The 20097-nt window shown below is 39.3% G+C and overlaps 1 protein-coding gene and 1 pseudogene across 2 annotated transcripts in view; both read right to left on the bottom strand.

Moving 5' to 3' along the window:
* Nucleotides 1-20097, bottom strand: part of nacc2 (NACC family member 2) — a 68197-nt gene that overhangs the window by 8266 nt on the left and 39834 nt on the right. Inside the window, exons 1-4 of one of the 2 annotated variants that reach the window (XM_088356103.1) lie at nucleotides 9934-10289; nucleotides 6531-6699; nucleotides 3033-3797; nucleotides 1376-1552 (exon numbers count right to left, since the gene is read on the bottom strand). In XM_088356103.1, the coding sequence (XP_088212229.1) occupies nucleotides 1376-1552; nucleotides 3033-3797; nucleotides 6531-6642 (1054 nt within the window). In that variant the 5' untranslated portion in view covers nucleotides 6643-6699; nucleotides 9934-10289. Of the gene's footprint in view, nucleotides 1-1375; nucleotides 1553-3032; nucleotides 3798-6530; nucleotides 6700-9933; nucleotides 10290-20097 lie in introns of those variants that run through there. The other variant, XM_088356102.1, reaches the window with a different exon arrangement.
* Nucleotides 15710-15850, bottom strand: LOC148350721 (U2 spliceosomal RNA; annotated as a pseudogene).

Below are 20097 nucleotides of genomic sequence, written 5' to 3' on the forward strand. Positions count from 1 at the left end.
CATTCAATCCGCCAGTGACTCGAAAGCTTGAGAAGGGTGGGCATGTTTACATTTACCTACAAGTACAACTGAATACAGTCAAGCACAGAAGATGAGGATATTGAATTTTTCCCCACTAATATTCTGATATTCTTCCTGCTGAATAGACTCGAATCTACAACGTATGTAAAAGTATATAATAAAATACTGAAATCAGGGGTCAGTTTATATATTTGGATGTGTGTCACCAGTAGCGAATGGCAGGGGGCGCATCGGGAGGGAGCGTGGCTTTATAGGAACACCTTTATTAATGAGGCAAAGGTAAACACAGAATTTAGGGTAAAAGTGAGGACTTTTCTTTGTTTCATTTGTAAAATTAGTTTGGAAATACACAATGCCTGGAGATAACAAGAAAAGGCCTTGGTCAGTTTCAGGAAATGGAGATGGATATCTTCGGTTTGAAGACAGACAAAATAGATATAAGGTATGACCAATCAGGTCCTCGAGAGCCACATGTACTGCATGTTTTGGATGTTTCTCTTCTCCAGCTTAGGTGATGCAGATTTTCAGTTCATTAGCAAGCTGTGTGGGAGCTTGACAATTATCCAGGTGATTGGAATCATCTGTATTGGAGCAAAGAAACTCATGCGGCTCTCGAGGGTCGGGTTTGGGCATCACTGAAGAGGGTCTTGGATAAGTGTTTGTTTGCAAGCTCTTAAGATTGCACAAGCCAATAAATATGAATGGTTCACCACTTTCATAGGTTTGTGGACAGTATTCCCTTGTTTTTCGCAGGGATTGAAAACATATTTCCATTATAAACATTTTTGAAAAAGTGCCAAAGAGCCACTAGGGAGTGCAAAAGAGCTGCATGCGGCTCTGGAGCAAGCTTAGCGAGCTCGAAGTCTGTCTTTTGACAGTAAGAATGTTTTGATTACATGATGGCTTTGCGAGAAACTTGAAATTGAAAAATTGTGCATAAATAATGCAGATTTGTCAAGCTGTTTTACTACGTTTATAAACTCAGACTGCAACATCATTGACCCAAAGGCAAAATCAGGCAGAGAGGGGGCGGGGCAACTGTTAGCCAGTCAGAATGCAGAACACAATGCACAATGAAAATTTCCTAAGTAGCTAAACCGTGATACAGCAAGGAATTACTGCACATGTTTTCTTGTGTTTTATCATGTGGTTATTTTTAAGGAGTTTAGTGGGTCGACTTCAATGCGTGTTTATAAGGTAATTTGAAACTGGATAGTTACTTTAAGACTATCGCATTACCATCGAGTGTCAGTAATCTGGGGGGAATGAATTACTTTGTAAATGAATGAAATAGAAACTAAGTACTTTTTTTAGTAATGCATCCAACACTGGACATGTGTGCCACTCTGCCTACCAGCAACCAGCTCCAGCTTCTCCCCAGGGTCTCCCTCAGTGTAGAGCTTAGGATGACACCGATAGCCGATCTGACTGATGAGACTAGCTGGTAATGCCACCAAGTCTCGACGGATCAGCACGCAGTTTCGGTTCTCCAAGGCCAGCGGAACGCCTGCCATCTCAGGCTTGTCCAGCACTGAGGAAAAGCCACAGGTGAATTTTGATTTACAGAATGCTGTTGTAGAAATGCACCACACATGACTTATGAAATATAAAATAACACAATAAATACATGCTTGGACGAAAAACGGACGGGTCCCCTCCGAAAATCTTTCACATTTTTCGGAAAGTCGACCTAAAGTCTTTCTGCAAGTCATGCTGAGTTTTACTTTTGGCTAGACATCAAATGAATATTCCTCTGGAGAGCACGGGCCAAAGTCAACGAGAGAAAAAAAGAAAAAAAAAGAAAAAAGTACTGCACTTAGCCAAAGCCCACACAGATTGTATACTAATGAATGTGTCTCATTAGCCACTGGTGGATGACGCACAGAGTCTTAGGGACATACAGAAAAGCTAACTGGAGCTTAAAAAAAGCTAACAGAGGAGACTAAACACCTAAAGCACTTGAGTGGTAACGACAAAGGTTGCTATAAGAAGTCAAAAATTATTAACAGGTCTCAAGATTCAACAATGTTAATAGTGAAAAGAAGCCTAACTCATGCTAATAGCGGTAAACGAACAGTATAATCCAGTGAACAGTAAGGAAATAAAATCCCCTCCTTAAAATATAGCATAATAAAATACATTGCGGCGAGGCACACACTAACCAGGTGAGGATAGGGACCCTACCAATGGGGATTTATGTACAAAACAAACAAAGGAGATGTTTAAAGTCTTAGATTTATCAGGAAGCCACCACCTAAGGGTCGCCAAAATCATCGGCTATTAGTTGTGTTTAAAGACTTTGTCTTCGGAAAGCCACAGTTAATTGTGAAAAACTACGACACATTGTCAACATTTATGAAGCCTTCAAATTTCTTATGTTGCCTCTATTGTAAATCTGGGCTATATATGCCAAAAATGCCATCTACATTTTATCATCACTCTGGATGATTATAATTGTATAATCATACTAATGACTTTGATAAATGTAAATAACACCACCAAACACACATCAAGCCTTTTATTGAATAGAAATACTCATGATTTTTTTTCAAACAATATCTTTGTGAAATCTCTTTTAACTTAACTTAAATTGAAACAGGCCTTTTCTTACTTTCACCAATTTTATGCTACACTAACAAAAACTGTGGAGACAAGCATAAAGACACTCTCCAAAAAATCCCCACCCCCAATCCCTTTTTCTTACTACTGTGGCCAAAACAGCTTGACTAGAAGATAAAAGCAGATAGGGTCGGTAGAATTTTTCAATAAGTGCTCTTTGAACTCAGTTGGGCATTGTTAACACATACTTAAGATAACATATTCTACTTTCAACCTTTTTTAAACCCTTCAATCGAGGCACTCCACCTTTAATAATTAGCTTTCAGTTGAAAAAAAAATGTAAAACCTTTTTTAAATTGTTGATTTTCAAATGAAGGAATAAAATTAGTTATGCGCAAAACTAAAACCAAATAAAGAAAAGTTTCATTCTATTAATTGGTAACAATACTCACTGCCATATGGGTTGCCTGGCCGTGCATACAGGTGACTGAAGCTGTCCTCAGCCATTCCATCATATGGCTCTTCCTCAAACTCCTCATCTTCGTTCTGGTATGATGTGGGACTGTCAGTGGTGGGCAAACTGGATTCCCCGGGGCTTGAACGCTCGCCAGTAGCACCGACCCCTGGCCCACCCCCCCCGCCACCTATTAGGTGGTAAGGGGGCACACCGGAGATAGTGGTCCCCCCGGCTGTGGTGTAAAAAAGCGAACTGGCTCTTGCTAGCCGACTTCCTAACTCTGAAGAAGAGATTTTCCCTTGCGTGGTGGCGACTCCGAGGGGTGTGGGCTCATTGCTCTCGAGTTTGATCTTACGCGGCGGCATGAGAAGGGATGGGGACCAGCCGGGGTTAGCGAGGAGAGCGGCCATTGCTAGCCCGTTGCCGTTGTTGCACGGGCTCTGTGGCTCCGAGCCCGTTTCCTCCAAGTTGCCGGCGGTTTGCGAGTCGCAAAGTGGAGAGTTGGCCTTGAACATCAGGTCCATGCCACGCTCCACGATGTGCTGGATCTGCAAGTAGCCTGCCGTGTACATGACCACCAGCTGCTCGCTCGCCGCCATGGTCAGCTTGCCCGTGTAGCAAAAGGATAGGATCTGCTCAAAGCATGCCGGCGTAACCGAAGAGGGCAACTCAAACTGGGTTTTGGTGGACGTACTGAAGAGATCACGGAAGTACAGACTGCTGGCGGCCAGCACTGCACGATGGGCTTTAAATGACTGACCTTAAATTTTGAAAAACAGGGAAAAAAAAAAGTCCATCAGAGAGGATATCTAGTATTTAAAGTAAGATACAATAAAACTAAGCACTGAAGGGACAAGAAGTCTGAACTTTACAGTTGTACCTCTTTAAACGCGCACCTCTAAACAGGAACGATTTTGGTATAAGAGTTTTATTTGCAACAAAAATCATGCTCCAGTTCATGAGCAGTTCCAGGTGCGACCACTAGAGAATGCTCCAGACGGCTCACTGCTCATGAATGCTCACTGTCAGCACCAGCTCGTCCAGTTGCGCATGCAAACTACTACAGGCAAAAACACGTTAAACATGTTCTAAAAATATTTTTTGTCTGTACGTCCATTTTAAATTACAGTAACTTTAATTTTTTAATTTTTAGAAAAAATGTATACAGTAAGTGCTTACGTATCCTCAACATTCTCTTGAGCTTATGGGAACCTGTCAACTTCACCCAACAGCTCCCATAATAATGGCTACAACTCGCAATTCCTGTTATTAAGCAATAATAAACCTCACAAATACAACATGTGGTACTTGCAATGCATAGTTGTAGGCCCTACAACAATGAAGGGGGTGAGTGTGTGCTACGAATAAATACAGTAGTCCAGCCATCTTTTAACTTTGAGTGTGTGCTGGACTATTAAAAAAGGTCGGGTTACCAGAGGTGTTTTCAGACTGCAGTTTGTTGTCCATTTTGGTGAAAGTAATGTTGTAGTCCTTGGGATCAGTCTTCGTAAAGATCCCAATTAAATTAATTCAATGGCCTTAGAAGATGAATTTCATCACCGTTTCATCTCAGAATCAAAGGCATTTTTTTCAGTCTTATCTCAGCCTCAACAGAGCAGGTTTGGGATTTTTGATCAAGACTGGCGAGACCAAGCTAGAATTACAGTCATCAGTGAGAAAGGCAAAATGCACTTCCTGCCGTCACCTGGTGCCACGGCTATTATATCTAAAAATTGTTTCATTGTACCATTTAAAAAAAGTGTATCCAAACTTTGCTTCGTTAAGAAAAACATATACCGGTGATGTGTTTAATAAAATTCCGGCTTTTTCGTGTCAGCCCTTATAATGTTTCAATTGTTTATTAAAGTGATTGTCTTGTGATCTTTATTGTAAACTTGTATTTGATGATTGGAGTGAAAATGAAGTCAATCCATCAATTTATTAGTAGTATTTATGGTTCCCAATACTCTGAAACCTGGATAATGTCTTGGTCTCAGTTGTTCTGGCTTTAAACATTAAGATGAACACCTTTTTTTTAAAAAAAAAGTCATAACACAGGCAAGAGAATACAGAGATTATATGAAAAATCTTCCAAAAACAAATAAGGGAAACAGGTAATTTATTTAATAAGACTAATTTTTAAGTCCACAAAAATTACGGAATAGTTGAATTATTCACACAAAAAACTTGTTTCACTGGCAGATAATTTAGCAAGTGTTTTTTTTATTTATCATATTTTAGTATAACAGTTTAAGTAAAATCAAGAAAAACAATATTATGCAATGAGCAAAATGATCATCATGGCAGATCATTTTACTACAATATATTATGCAATGTAAGGTGCACGGGATTTGAAGGTGCACCACTCAAAAAAAGACTTTTGCGATATGTAAGGCGCACCATTCTTTAAGATACATGGAATTAGAACCACTGTATGGGCTAGGTTTGCATAATAAATAATAAGTACCACATTTGTGCAGTGATTAATCAGTTTGAATATATTACAGATCACAATGACATAACATTGGATGAAAGGGGAATTAATCCCAAATCACGGCGGGGTGCATTCCATATCCAAATTGATTAAGTTTTTATGGAGCTGGGCCACGAGATGGGGGGCCTCTAAAATACAGCCTTGTTTTCACCTTGTACGAAGCGCGCAAGATTCAGAACTGAAAGAAGAGAAAGGCAATGTGAGAAGTAATTCAGTCTTTCTGAACTGAAAAAAGAAAAAGGCGTTGTGGGAAGTAATTTGTCGTCCTGACGATATAAATCCATGCATGGCCAAACATATTTAAAGGCTTCATCACTTACAATGCTTAGTTGGAGCTAAGAAAAAGTTAACAAAATGGTATACTGGTTTTTAATTACTTTCCGTATTCCCGTTTCCCTAACATATCTCATACCATGACCAAAAATATTGTGATAATGAGATCTATTGGCTAGTATCTGGTACTCTACTGGCCGCGATCAGGGTTTGATACCCGTTGCATCCAATGTTATGCAATTGTGAACAACCATCCATGCCACTTGCAGCCCGATGGTTAGGATTTGGTGGATCCCCGCTGCCTCCATTGTTGCAATTGTGGTCAAGCCATAAAATATATTGACCGTTCAATAATTGCCCAAATACGGTAGCGCATTTCCAATTTTATCCACATCAAAAGCGCTCTGGATTATAAGGCGCATGTTCAAATAATAGCAGAATTATCCATTTTAGTACAATTTGACTCAAAGATTACCACTTACTTTACTATTAGTCATAATTGAATTATTATTTCTTTGTGATAAGAATTTTAGAAAACACATTTTCCTATTTAGAAATCAGAAGATACAGTGTGTTAAGTACAGAACAAATTTGCATTGTGTTATAAAAAGTTGTACTATGAACAGAAAAAAACATAGAACTTCTGCCGTTTACATACGTACCATAACTAGCTTGCATGCTGAACACAGAAGCGGTTAAAAAAAGTAACTTTCCCGCTAAACGCACCTTTGACCAGGATAGAGACATCGCAGTAGTGTCCCAGCAAGCGCTGCTCGTTCAGGGAGCCCAGCACCGTGGCGCCGAAGTTGGGGATCTCCACGTGGAGCAGTTGCGACATTTTTAGACTGGGAGACTTCTGCTATGGACCGCAAAACGCGCCAGCGAGGAGGGGAATCTGTAAACAAAAGGAATAAACATAAGGAGTCCTGCAGTTGACTGTAGACTGGTCAAAGGTTTACTCTGCTTCTTGCTTAAAATCAGCTGGAGTAGACTCATAAGGGAAATGCCTTAAGAAAATGTGATAAATATGAGGAAGAATGGAGCTGATGATGCACATTAAGGCAATATAAAAAGACGGGCTTAAATCAGCCTGCTAAATCCAAACAGAGCAGCGCTCTGTGTATATGACGCTAATGTCAAATGGGCTACTGTATTTGAGAACACTTCTACTCTTAGACAGCGTGGCCTCATTCTGTCCTCGATAAGGAACCATACTTGCTCATTGGAAGTATTGAAAAGATGATTTAAAATGTAAGCTGTTGGTCCCTCTATTTTGTATTTGATTTAAAACACCAACAAATACTTAGGAAAGTTTAAGAATAATCTGTGTCCAGGATGTATAAGTGACAAGTTAAGCTCCGGCTGTAAACGGTTTGTGCGACATGCTTACTTCTTTAATCACATTTATTTGAAGCAATTATTTTTGAGCCAAGGGTACTTGCACCGTTTCAGCATTCGGGTTACAAAATAACCAAGTCTAAATGATTGATTTTCCACAAAAATGCAAAACATTTACCGTTAATCAAGGTTTGGTAGACCTTTTTCATTAACAAATTCAAGCACTTTCAAAGCCAAACTTTCCAATTTCTCCAGTACCATTGAAAGAATAAATCTTATGTGAATAAAGTATTTTGCAAAAATTACATATGATTCACATATGTGATTTTTTTTATGCGTGTGCATACATCCTGAAATATGATTTTTAGATTTTGAGTAAATTAGAGATATATTTGAGGATCTGAATAAAGAGTGCGTAAATATTTTTTAGACAAATCTCTCCCTATGTAGGCTTGAGGTAAAATGAGTAATATGTAGCTTACAATTATAGTTGGAGGGCCCATAATATATGACCATAATTGATACGTAATCATTTCACTAATACACATTTCATAGTGCTCTGTTTAGGTGCAGCATGCACCTGTCCTCTAAGGGGCGATGATGCTTCATCGGACAATGTCATACATACTAATAACAGTTGCAGTTAATCACGATGGAAGAAAAATGCAATGGCAAGGCAAAGCTACCAGAGACAAGGGTCAATGTTGGTTTTAGGCAGAATTGTTTAGAAAAATGGGAACAATTCCAAGCATTTACAAGCACTTTATCCAAAATTCAAGCACTTTTTAAGACTTGAAAACAACATTTAAAAGATTTCAAGCACTTATATGAACCCTGATAATCACTATCCTATTTTTTCCATAACTGAACTTTATTTAATTAACTTGCACTGGTAATGCTACATTGGGTTTTAACGAAAATGATTTGATTTTTTTTTTTAGCACTTACTTCTGGTTTAGAGAACTTAAACACTAGGTTACTTGATATGGCAAGACAGCAGACGGCACCCATCTCCAAAGAGGCAAATGGTATATTTTGTTTCAGTCTGTATGTTTTAAGTTTTAGAATGCAAGAAACATTAGCTATTGTTTTGCATGTGTTTCAGCTCTTATGCTGACTAGCTTAGCGCTTACCGTCTACATTTGTGCATGAGCTGTGATTTAAAGGTTAAAATTCAGTCTTCATCTTACTGGTTGTTCTGTAGGTCTATCAAATGACAGGTGGTAGGCTGACATTGCAAAATTTGCTACCCTTGAGGTTGATTATGACCTAAATTTCAAATTCAGTTCTTATCTAACAGGCTGGTCTTACTTAGGTTAAAACTGTTAGGCTGGTTGAAAATGTGGCGCAGTGTTTAATCACTTGTACTTACTGTAACGATTGGTAGATAACCATCAATTGGTCGATCATCATCAATTCGTCGTTCACGACTCATTGATCGCAATCAATGTAATGAGCACCCCTACTTTAAGCTATTTATATGTACGATATAATTGACACATACAAATACAGGATCAGAGTGTATTGTACGTGGATGGTTCAAACAAAGTAACTTCATTTGTCAAACTCAAAACCTGGGAACCACATTATATTCCTAGCGCATACATTTATATAGCCTGCTCAAAAAATCATGTGCATCTCTGTGCTAGAAAACCTTAGAAAAATGAAGTTTACGGGCATTTCTAAGTGGAATTTTACCAATATGATATTTTTTCTTTTTAAAAACTTAACATATTTTAATACAATTTATTACAGAAATCCAAAGTTATTTCTTAAGATCAAGCTGGGGTGGATCTAGTCAGGTGTGACGTAGGGCAGCATGCCACTCAAAGCTTTGAGGATCATATATGAGTTGTCCAATTCAATCAGACGTTCTAAGTAACGGTTCAAATTAAGCAGTAAATATCAACAATCTTTATATGTGATGTGCTCGGGCAAAAGGTCTGCATATGTCGGGGTTAAAAAAAATAAAAATGGCACCAATTAATTGCATTCAACACCAAGTCCAAACCATAAAGGCATTTGGTCAACATGAGAGTGGATCACAATTTCTCATCATAAAAATGCAGATATGACTTGGCAGTTAGACATCTCATTATAAAAAAAAACACCCAAAATTTAGATACATTTATTTGGCGACAGCCACGTTTATTTTTACTTTGTCAGAAGAATTTTACAACAGCTCACGCAATGCTAAATTTTCAGCACACAGTCTTCAATTATTAAAAGTTTGGACACAAATGACCATGACCAAAATCCAAACATCAAATATCTCTAAAATGTGCCATATTTACACTGCTTTCATATTTTCAATCTACCAACATATAGTATTCCGTCACCCCAAAAAAAGAAAGTGGATTTTACTTTGTCGAACACGGGAAGTCCAACTTCTTTGTATCCACTTTCATACTTCCTTACACAGCTCCTTTTCTGGCATTTTTCCAGATACGTTCTCAGAGTCTTTCCCCAAATGAACTTTGAATCCTCCCACCCCATTTGTCCTCACACACCCCTACCCAGGAGCGTATTATGTATGTATGTATATAGATATACTGTACCGGCTTTCCTATTGAGCAACGCTGCAGAGCAGTTTCCAGGAATACAAACTGAAAAAAATGTCACCGCCTCTCTCACGTACTCTCCTCTTTCCGACACCATGCACACACACTCGCAATGCACTCTGCCTTACTTACATAAAAGTATGCACGCCTGAGCATACACACACACACACGTTCACAGTGCAGGCTGCATAGGGAAATAAGTGTTTTCTGGCACGTAAGCACCGACTCACCTGGAGAAAGTGGCACATAACACTGTCGTGCACTAATGCAGAAAAACGTGCTCAGACAGACTTGGCGGACGACGTTCAGACAAAGCGGCGGCTGGCTGGCTGGTGCCGCTGAGGTCCCAGACGAGGATTTTGAGGTGCGCTCCTTAAAGTGTCACCGATACCAAATCCCTTACAAAAAAACTCTGCGGCATGACTGACTTTTCCGTCCTCTCTCCGTCTTCTAAGTAGGTATTCCGCTGCGTGCTGTAAAGACTCCCCCTGCCTGCCTGTCATGATCTCTCCGTCGCTCTCCCATCTCTCTCCGTCCCCGGATTCAACAAGTGCAGAATGGGAGACAAGTGAGAAGGCGAGATCGAAAGAGCCGCGTGAATCAACGATGAAGGAGTGGGAGGCTCACTTGTGTCTGTGTGTGTGTCGGATCAATGCAGTATCTATACGTCGCAGGGAGTAGGGAGGGAGGTAAAGAGAGAGGGAGGGAGGGAAAGAAAAAAACACAGGCTACAGTTACAGACAGTCAGAAAGTGGGCAGAGCTGGAGAGAGTGTCGAGATGGAGGGGGGGAGAAGGTAGGAGGGGGTCACACAGACAGACGGAGAAAGTCATCTGAGGACAGTACGAGCAGAGAAAGACAATTAGGTTGAGGTTGCTTGGTCCGCATGGGATCGTTCACATGACTGCTTACGCATAAGGGCTTTAAGTTACGGTGGGCAAGCTATAGCCGCAGTCCTTTCCTTTTGACATCGGGAAAAATGCAGCCCTCCATCAATCATAACTGAGTGATCACGGGAGTTGCACTCATTTCGTGGTTATTCTCGTAACTCATAACACCAGTTTAAGTCAATTGTGAGCGTTGAACTGTTTTTGAGGCATGACATTTTGGGACATTATGTCAAATCTTACAGGTGTAAAACGTGTGTCTGGGCCACAACGAGGCCGAGTGAAGATAATTACCAATCAACAGTTTATGTACATTAGATTAGTGGTCGCCAACCTCCAGGCAGTGGACCGGTAGTGGGCCGTGGATAGTTTGATATCGGGCCACACAAAGAAAAATAAGTTCCATTATTTTTTTTAATCTATTCTTTTTTTATATACACTTCTACGTTTCTGTCTGAACTTTAACTGGGGCTTTGAGGTGATGTGTTTAATTTTAAAATCAGTGCGATTCGCTCGGCCGGGCACAGTTACCCGTCTGGCGGTGCAACTGTTACGTTGGAAACAAAGAATCCCACCCGCCGAAGATACAATAAAGGATAAATCAAACCAAACTTTTGTCCTTACAGAAAATTAGAGTGAAGAATGGTCAACATAATACCAACAAGCCTTTCACAGGGCTGCGTTAAATACAGGACTGTCTCAGAAAATTAGAATATTGTGATAAAGTTCTTTATTTTCTGTAATGCAATTAAAAAAACAAAAATGTCATACATTCTGGATTCATTACACATCAACTGAACTATTTCAAGCCTTTTATTATTTGAATATTGCTGATTTTGGCTTACAGCTGAAAAAAAACTCAAAAATCCTATCTCAAAATATTAGAATACTTCCTCAGACCAAGTAAAAAAATAATTTTATAACAGCAAAACTAAATCAAACATTTGAAAATGTCCATTGATGCACTCAGTACTTGGTTGGGAATCCTTTTGCACGGATTACTGCATCAATCCGGCGTGGCATGGAGGCAATCAGCCTGTGGCATTGCTGAGGTGTTATTGATGCCCAGGATGCTTCGATAGCGGCCTTCAGCTCATTTGCATTTGTAGGTCTGGTGTCTTTCATCTTCTTCTTAACTATACCCCACAAATTCCCGATGGGGTTCAGGTCAGGGGAATTAGCAGGCCAATCAAGGACAGTGATGCCATGGTCAGTGCACCAGTTACTGGTGGTTTTGGCACTGTGGGCAGGTGCCAGATCATGCTGGAAAATGAAATCCTCATCTCCATAGAGCTTTTCAGCAGATGGAAGCATGTAGTGCTCTAAAATCTCTTGGTACACAGTTGCATTTACTCTGGACTTGATGAAACACAGTGGACCAACACCAGCAGCTGACATGGCTCCCCAAACCATTGCTGACTGTGGGAACTTCACACTGGATTTCAAGCAACTTGGATTTTGCTCCTCTCCAGCCTTTCTCCAGACTCTGGCGCCTTGACTTCCAAATGAAATGCAAAACTTGCTTTCGTCTGAAAAGAGGACTTTGGACCACTCTGCAACTGTCCAGTGCTTCTTCTCCATAGCCCAAGTCAGACGCTTCTTCCGTTGTCTTGAGTTCAGAAGTGGCTTGACCATGGGAATACGGCTATTGTAGCCCATTTCCCGGACACGTCTGTGAACTGTGGCTTTTGATACCTGGACTCCAGCTTCAGCCCACTGCCTTTGAAGCTCCCCCAAATTCTGGAAGCGGTTCTTCTTCACAATTTTGTTGAGGCTGCGGTCATCTCTCTTGGTTGTGCAGCGTTTCCGGCCACATTTTTCCCTTCCAACAGACTTTTTGTGGATATGCTTTGAAACTGCACTCTGTGAACAGCCTGCTCTTTGAGAAATTTCTTTTTGTGTCTTACCCTCTTGATGGAGGGTATCAATGATGGTCCTCTGGACAGCAGTCAGATCAGCAGTCTTCCCCATACTTGTGATTTAGTTTACTGAACCAAGCTGAGTGTTTTTAAGGCTTAGGAAACCCTCGCAAGGTGTTTCGAGTTAATTAGATGATTCAGGTGATTAGTTGAATAGCCTACTTGTATACTTTTTCATGATATTCTAATATTTTGAGATAGAATTTTTGAGTTTTCTTAAGCTGTAAGCCAAATTCAGCAATATTAAAATAATAAAAGGCTTGAAATGGTTCAGTTGATGTGTAATGAATCCAGAGTGTATGACATTTTTGTTTTTTTAATTGCATTACAGAAAATAAAGAACTTTATCACAATATTCTAATTTTCTGAGACAGTCCTGTATTCCAATAGTCTATAGTTATTAGCACATCCGTCTCACAGTTCAGAGGTCCCGGGTTCAATTCCAGCTCTTGTCCTCCTTGGGCGGAATTTGCATGTTCTTTAGTGCCCTCGGGCACTCTGGATTCCTACCGCATTCCAAAAACATGGATGGGATGGGCCAAGCCCCCCAAGGACCCTATAGCAGAGGTATCAAACAGGTAGCCCGCGGGCTGGAACAGGCCTGCCAAGGGATTTATCTGGCCCGCGTGACAACACTGAGAGAAGCGCGCGAGAAAAATTAGCTGCAGTTTGAAAATATGTCCACTTGATGTCACACATGCTAGGCACCACTTGAAAAGCAACAGTAGTAGTATTTCTTTCTATCTCTCTCTCTTCCTGTGTTCTCTCTCTCTCTCTCTCACTCACTCCGCCCTTTCCTCCTCTCTTTCTCTTCAATCTACTAGTCCTGCCCCTGTGATTTTTTTTCTAACATTTGGCCCTCAATGAATATGACTTTGAAACCCCTGCTTTATGAGATAAGCTGTTCAGAAAATGTAGAAATAGGATTTTGGTATGACGTTACGAAGACATCTAAATGTTCCACATGACTACACTGTGGATTTACAGTAATTATAATTATAGCTTTATGAATTGTTTGTTACAATTTAGTTAGTAGATATTCATAAAGAAGTTACAATATGTTTCGGACTTAAGTTGATCTGGGGTGTCAGTTGCACGGTTATAAATGAGTAATAAGGCAGCAAAAACTCTACCTTTTGCTAAAGCGTTTGATCAAATTCAAAATTTTGAAACCTTAGATTGCTTTTACTTTTTGAGTATTTCCTTGACCTTGTGTAGGTTTTAGATCAGGGGATGGTGTGATAATAGTCTGTGGTTTGCAATAATCTGTGGTCTGAGCAGCCCTTTGAGACTCCTTGTGATTAAGGGCTATACAAATAAACATGACTTGACTTTTGGACGAGAAATTATCAGAGTCCGCAGAAAACCTGCTTCTCAACAAATTCTTGCCAATTTTCTTAAGGTATTTATCATAAAAAAGCAAATATCTTTCCGTAAAACAAAATAGTTATAGTAAGTGTAAATTTTTTAGAATCCTTTATATTTTTAAATTGTCACAACTATGTGTTATTTTTTAATATATTTTGACCGTTTTAAGGGTCTTGTGAAAATAAATTATTTGGACTTAGCCAATTGGACTTTGGTTTGGAAAATAAACACTTTTTTTGTGTATTTTCTGACATGGTGGAGGCTAAACCACTAACTTACCATAAATTATTATTTTTAAAAAAATATAAATGGAAATTATGATCTGTTATACAATGCTTAGATTAAAGTGCAAACATTTATCCTATTAATCGAGAAGATAGTTGACAAATTAATCAATTATTGAAATAATCGTTTGTTGTGACCTAGGTGTCCTAACATGCAGTATATCTCCAGTCATATATACTACCAGATTTTGGTAAAAGAATTACTGTATATCATAATGCTGACAACAGCAGTGGGTAGTCCAATACAGGTTTACCACAGATGGGTAGTGATGACTAAGATATGAAGAGAAATAACTTAATAAGGCAAGACATCATCTGGACATGCAATGATGCAACTCCTAAAATCCCAGTTTCACGCATGCGCGTCAGGTGAAAACGGGCCACTTCTTTTTACAAGGCATACAATATCAATGACTTCTCCTTTTCAGTTTCCAATGTAGCCTACATGTGTCATGGAAAATTGAGTTGGGAGCGTCATCTTTGGAGGACAATAGTTTCATTATTTTATTTCATGTTGTTTTGAGTAAGTGTTGTATTAAAGTGAATCACACCGATCTTTCCAGCAAACACCTACACGCATATGCGGGTAAATCTGTCAGCAAGCCACACGTTTATGCCATGAAGATGTTCATTGAGTTCTGGAGTTTGCCTATAGAGCAAGGTACATATATCAAGCAGTCCTCATAGCACATCTTTAGACCCAACCCAGTTTTGCAAAAAATGTAAAAAAAAAAAAAAAAAAAAAAAAAAAAAAACATAAACAAAAGATATACTGACATAAATTGGTCAACAGTCAGTATGTTTAGATGCAGGGAATAGTCAGATTCCTATCAGGCTATGGAAACCTGCACTGAAATTCAAATATGTTCTTATTGAGACTGTTAATAGTCAGTTAAATTTGGTTGAATTACTCTTTTTTTATACATTTAGTTTATGTAAAACACATCGGGTTATCAGATGCCCGATACACATGCTTGATTTGTTCTTGGGCTATTATTTCATTTGTCGTTGGCACCGCAGAAACCCTTGGTGTTGCAGTACAAAAATGAGTTATACATACTAACCCACAGTTAAAACTTCACTTAACTGGTGCTAAAGGGTTAAGGATGGCCATTTGACCCAGCAATAGATTAACTGAATTCCCGACACTAAGTGTTCTATTATTTTTACCGTTTATTTTTTAGTGACTATTATTACATATAGTTTATGACAACCACTGTTTGACCATTAGTAGATGCAATGCAACCATTTTGTATGACTTGAGTTTTTACAGAGAAGAGTGATTGTTATGTTGGTTATACATCTTAAGAGCTGTCAACAATTGAAGAGCACCCGTTTGTCTTGTTCCGATGTGTAATTTCCGATGTATTTGAAAAAAGAAACATGGGGTTTGGGGTTTTGAAGGGTTATTGTTCTATCTTCGTTATTCATTATCCATTATCCATTATCGATCAGTTCATAATACGCTACAAGGCCTAGGAGCCAGGACACTTACTCTCAGCCAAAAGGCCAAGCCAAGGTCCTAGCCCTAAAGCCTTGCTGCGATCATTGCGAATGCACCGTTCCCGGAGGTACTGCAATACCGGGCCGATGCGTGGAGTGGACAGAGCAAGCTCTTAATCCATCTCCGGATTGCAAAAATCAAAGATCAATTAAGAAACATTTGAAAAAAGCATTCTTTGCAAAAGATCAAAACAACATATTTTAAATCACTTTTTAACAAATGTATATATAATGGAGCCATATCCCCCTAGTGCAGACCTGGGCACTCCGGTCCTGGAGGGCCGCATGTCCTGCCAGATTTTGAAGTTTGCTCTTCTTTAACTCAGGTGATACAAATTATAACCTCGTTAGCAAGCTAGCAAGTGCTCGTTAACGATACTGGTGATTGGAATCACCTGTATTGGATCAGAACACCTCAAAAATCATGCAGAACATGCGGCCCTCCAGGACCGGAGTGCCCAGGTCTGCCCTAGTGGAAGGTGGCTAGAGTCAAGAACACGTTCACATTCTTGACTTTTTCTGAGCGATTGATACAGAGGAGAAGATTCCCAGCCCCCTCGCTCAACCCAACTGATGTGTTGCAACATCTCGTTGGAGTCATTAGGTAACCAAACCCCCCAATTCCAACCCATAATGCTGAGCGCCAAGCAGGAGGGCAACGGGTACCAATGCTGTAAGTCTTAGGAATGAAATGTGACTTTCATAAATAGCTATAGCTTAACCACAATTATCAGAATAGTAAAATACATCTTTAAAATCATACAAAATTCTGCATTGTTGTAAAAACATTTAATGATGAGTAATAGGAGTGATTTAGATAAAACTCTCAATGGCAAATAAATCAATTTAATTGGATTTACTACCCAGCCTTAAGTTTGTGAGGATAAAAAATGTGTCTCTAGAAGACACCTTTGTACCTAAACTTGAACTAACCCTGAAAAAACAAAACAAAACAAAAGCTAAAAAAGAAACGAGTGACTACAATTTCACGGTCCCGACATTTTTTAAACCCCAGTCCGACAATACTTGACTAATGTCATTTAAAAAAACAGAACAAATCAAATACTAACTAACTGTTTGATGAGGGAATACTATCATCTTATATTTTTATTTTCAAATAGCTATTTAATGGACCCTTGGGGATGTTAGAGAGGAATGTTGAAATATTCCTTTCTTAAAACAGTTGATAGGTTGTCAGTGACCACAGTTTGACCCTGGAAAAAAATATTCCTTTTCCATTGTTACCCAGTGCGTGCACTAGCTAAGAATCCTAAAATGTTACTAAAAAAGTCGATAGGGGCTTGATTGGGGCTGCAGTCTGACCCCGAAACAGATTTATTCTATTCCCTTTGAGAGGAATCTCGACGGGATGAACGGCTTTCTGCATTAGCATTTGAATTGAAGACGAGGAGAAACTTGTACCCCAACTTTACCTCATCGGCTGTGGTAGGAAAAGAAAAACAGTTTTCACACACAAAAGCAGCAACACCGACTGCGGCTCTAAAGAGCTCTGGGCCGGCTCTGTGATATCTGCAGTGCACATATAGGCTCACATGAGCGAGCAGGCACAAAAGGCAGGAGACGCAATCCGCTAATACAATCAGACATACACAACACACATAAATCCACAAAATATATACACACACTCCCCTCCTCCCTCACTGTCTTCTTTTATAGACACAGTCACGTCATCTCCCTGTACATGCTCAGGAATTCACACTCTTGTTTGTTGGCGCGTCTCCTGTGAACCTGCTCGTCCGTCCATCAGTTACCGTGACGATTGTCCTTACGTTACCCTCCCCGCTCCCTTTCTTTTCTCTTTCCCTGCTCGCCCGCATAGCACGTAGCCGCTGTCTCGCTGCCAATTAATGCACAGAGGGCTGCATTGCAGTGAAGTTGGCGCGCGGGCCTGGAGTCTACAGACATGCATGTTCGTGCCAGCCGAGAGAGAGGGAGAGAGGAGAAAGCAAGGGGGTAGATGGAGGGGGGATAATGGAGAAGGGGGTTAGAGAATATGTTGAGTCAGGCAGACAGGACGGGCCGGGCGTGCGCACACTCACACACCAACACAGCCGCAGATCCACTGTAATATATGCAAGGGAACGAATAGCAGGGCACGTATGCATGCGCCAACATAAACTCCCCTCCCATCTGCATTAAATATAAATTCAGCACATGCCTGATGAAATATAAAAAAAAGATCCCCCCTACCACCACAGCTCCTGCCTTTTTTTCGTGTCCTCATTTTCCCGCCCTGCATTTGCACCTCAAACTTTTCCCAGAGATTCCCCACATCAACCTCCCCACCAGCACCCTTTTCGTCGTCTCGTCATCTCGAGTGGCGGCATCATCCTTTTTTTTTTTGGGACGGATTCTCATCAAGGATTTCATACCTACACACGGCGTAATTCACTCGAGCAGCAGGTCTAGACATATTACAATAAAATGAAGACGGGGAGACAATTGGCCAGATGGCATTCGCGCGCACACTTATACGGGGCATATATTGATTTTTAGTAATTGACAAAAAGACTGCATTGGAACATAAAACAGCAGCGATAGCATCCTTAGATGGAGGTAGTGTTTTATGATGGAACTCTATCGCAGCTACAAAACTTATATTTGGTAAATGATAGTTTTTCACTAACCTATGCAAGTATAGGAGAGTCTTATGAGCAGATCATGAACAGAAAACCCAATTTCCTGTCTGACATACCGTATTTATTTGTATACAACACACATGATTCATCCCAAAAGAACTCAAAGATTGGGTGCACATACTTCACAAGGTTTTACAATATATTATTATAATTATGCTATTGATTGATTGGTTGAAAAATATCGCTGACCATAATAGCACAACATTGGATGCAACAGGAAGCAAACCTGGGCCACGGCGGAGTAAGTTCCAAATCCTAACAAAATCCTTGTTTTCATATTACTATTACACTATATTTAGTCATGGTACCAGAGACAAATAGTAGAGAATGGAGAAAACAGAAATTGCTCCTGAAATATATAAATAAACGCAAAAAAGCAAGACAAGGGAAAAAAAAAAGTCTTTGGTGTATCTGAGGATTGGGCTGGAACAATTATTTTATCAAATCAATTATTAAAAGCATTGGCAATGAATTAGATCACCGATTCGTTGTATCATGGGATTCATGAACCACTAAGTATGTACATTAATGCAAATAAGAGTTCACGCAATTCCGTTGTGACACTGAGAATTGTAATTCGTCCCACTTTGGTCCGGTAAAGGGCGCCAAGACCGATTTTATAAAAAAATCTTCTTACATTTTTAAAAATCTTTTTTTTTAAGAAATTGGCATAATTACAAACAAAATGTATATGACATTTTAAACTTTCTCTTGTTGGTTTCATCATAAAACAAAGTGAACCATTTTCAAGAGAACAAAAAAAGCTGCAGAAAACCCAGAAAATAATTAAAAATAAAGTAAAAATAATAATAATAATAATTAAATGTTTAACTCTACACAAGGAGCAGATTATGAAGCATAAAATATATATTTTTATATCGGGAATGTTTATCATATTAAAAGAGTCAACAACAAAAAAATCTAATTAGGCGACAACATTTTAAAGATTGGGTTTGAATTATTGATACATTTTTGTGGATTAAAAAAAACACATAAAATGAAATGTATTGCTTTCTTAGTTTCATGTGAAATGTCCAAATATAACATGATCTTTGGATAAGGTAGTAGGAAAAGAGTATGTTACATTTTTGCGGGCGGGTATATTGGTATGTATTTTAGTTTATCATCAAGTTAATTGACAAACACTTCACCAGAAACATCAGGAGCTGAAACCTTTTTTTCTATTTTATTTATTTTTATATTATTACTTTTGTAATTTTATTTTTTATTCCATTGTTATTCTATTGTTGGTCAATGCGACATCCATTTTGGCCTGGTCATCCTGGAAGAGGGATTACCTCAAGTGCAGTCCCTTCTAAAGGTTTCTTCATTTTCCTGATGCCAAGGATTGTGTGTTTTTCCTTGCCCTCGTGTAGGCTTCAGATCAGGGGATGGTGTAATAATAGTCTGTAATAGTCTGGTCTGTGCAGCCCTTTGAGACTCCTTGAGATTAAGGGCTATACAGATAAACATGACTCGACTTGACTCAATAAAAGATGAGGGTTCAAGCTTTCTTTTTCAGAAGTTATCTTGGAAATTAGTATTTTCAAAAAACTTAATGTTCAACTGTTATTTACTAAACAATGTTAAAAGTCAATAAAGTTTTTAATGAAAGATGAAGGTTCAAGCTTTCTTTTGATATGTCCTATGTCTATATGGCTAGAAAAAAAAAAAAAAAGTCAAAATGGCAAAAATTGGCTGGCACTGGCAGTCCCGACTCGAGAAAAACATCTGTGAGTGAATGAGTTAATTATATTTTCATACATAGTAACTT

This window comes from Urocampus carinirostris, chromosome 16 (genome assembly GCF_059441175.1).
Source record: "Urocampus carinirostris isolate Australia breed hairy pipefish chromosome 16, RoL_Ucar_1.0, whole genome shotgun sequence".
NCBI lineage: Eukaryota > Metazoa > Chordata > Actinopteri > Syngnathiformes > Syngnathidae > Urocampus > Urocampus carinirostris.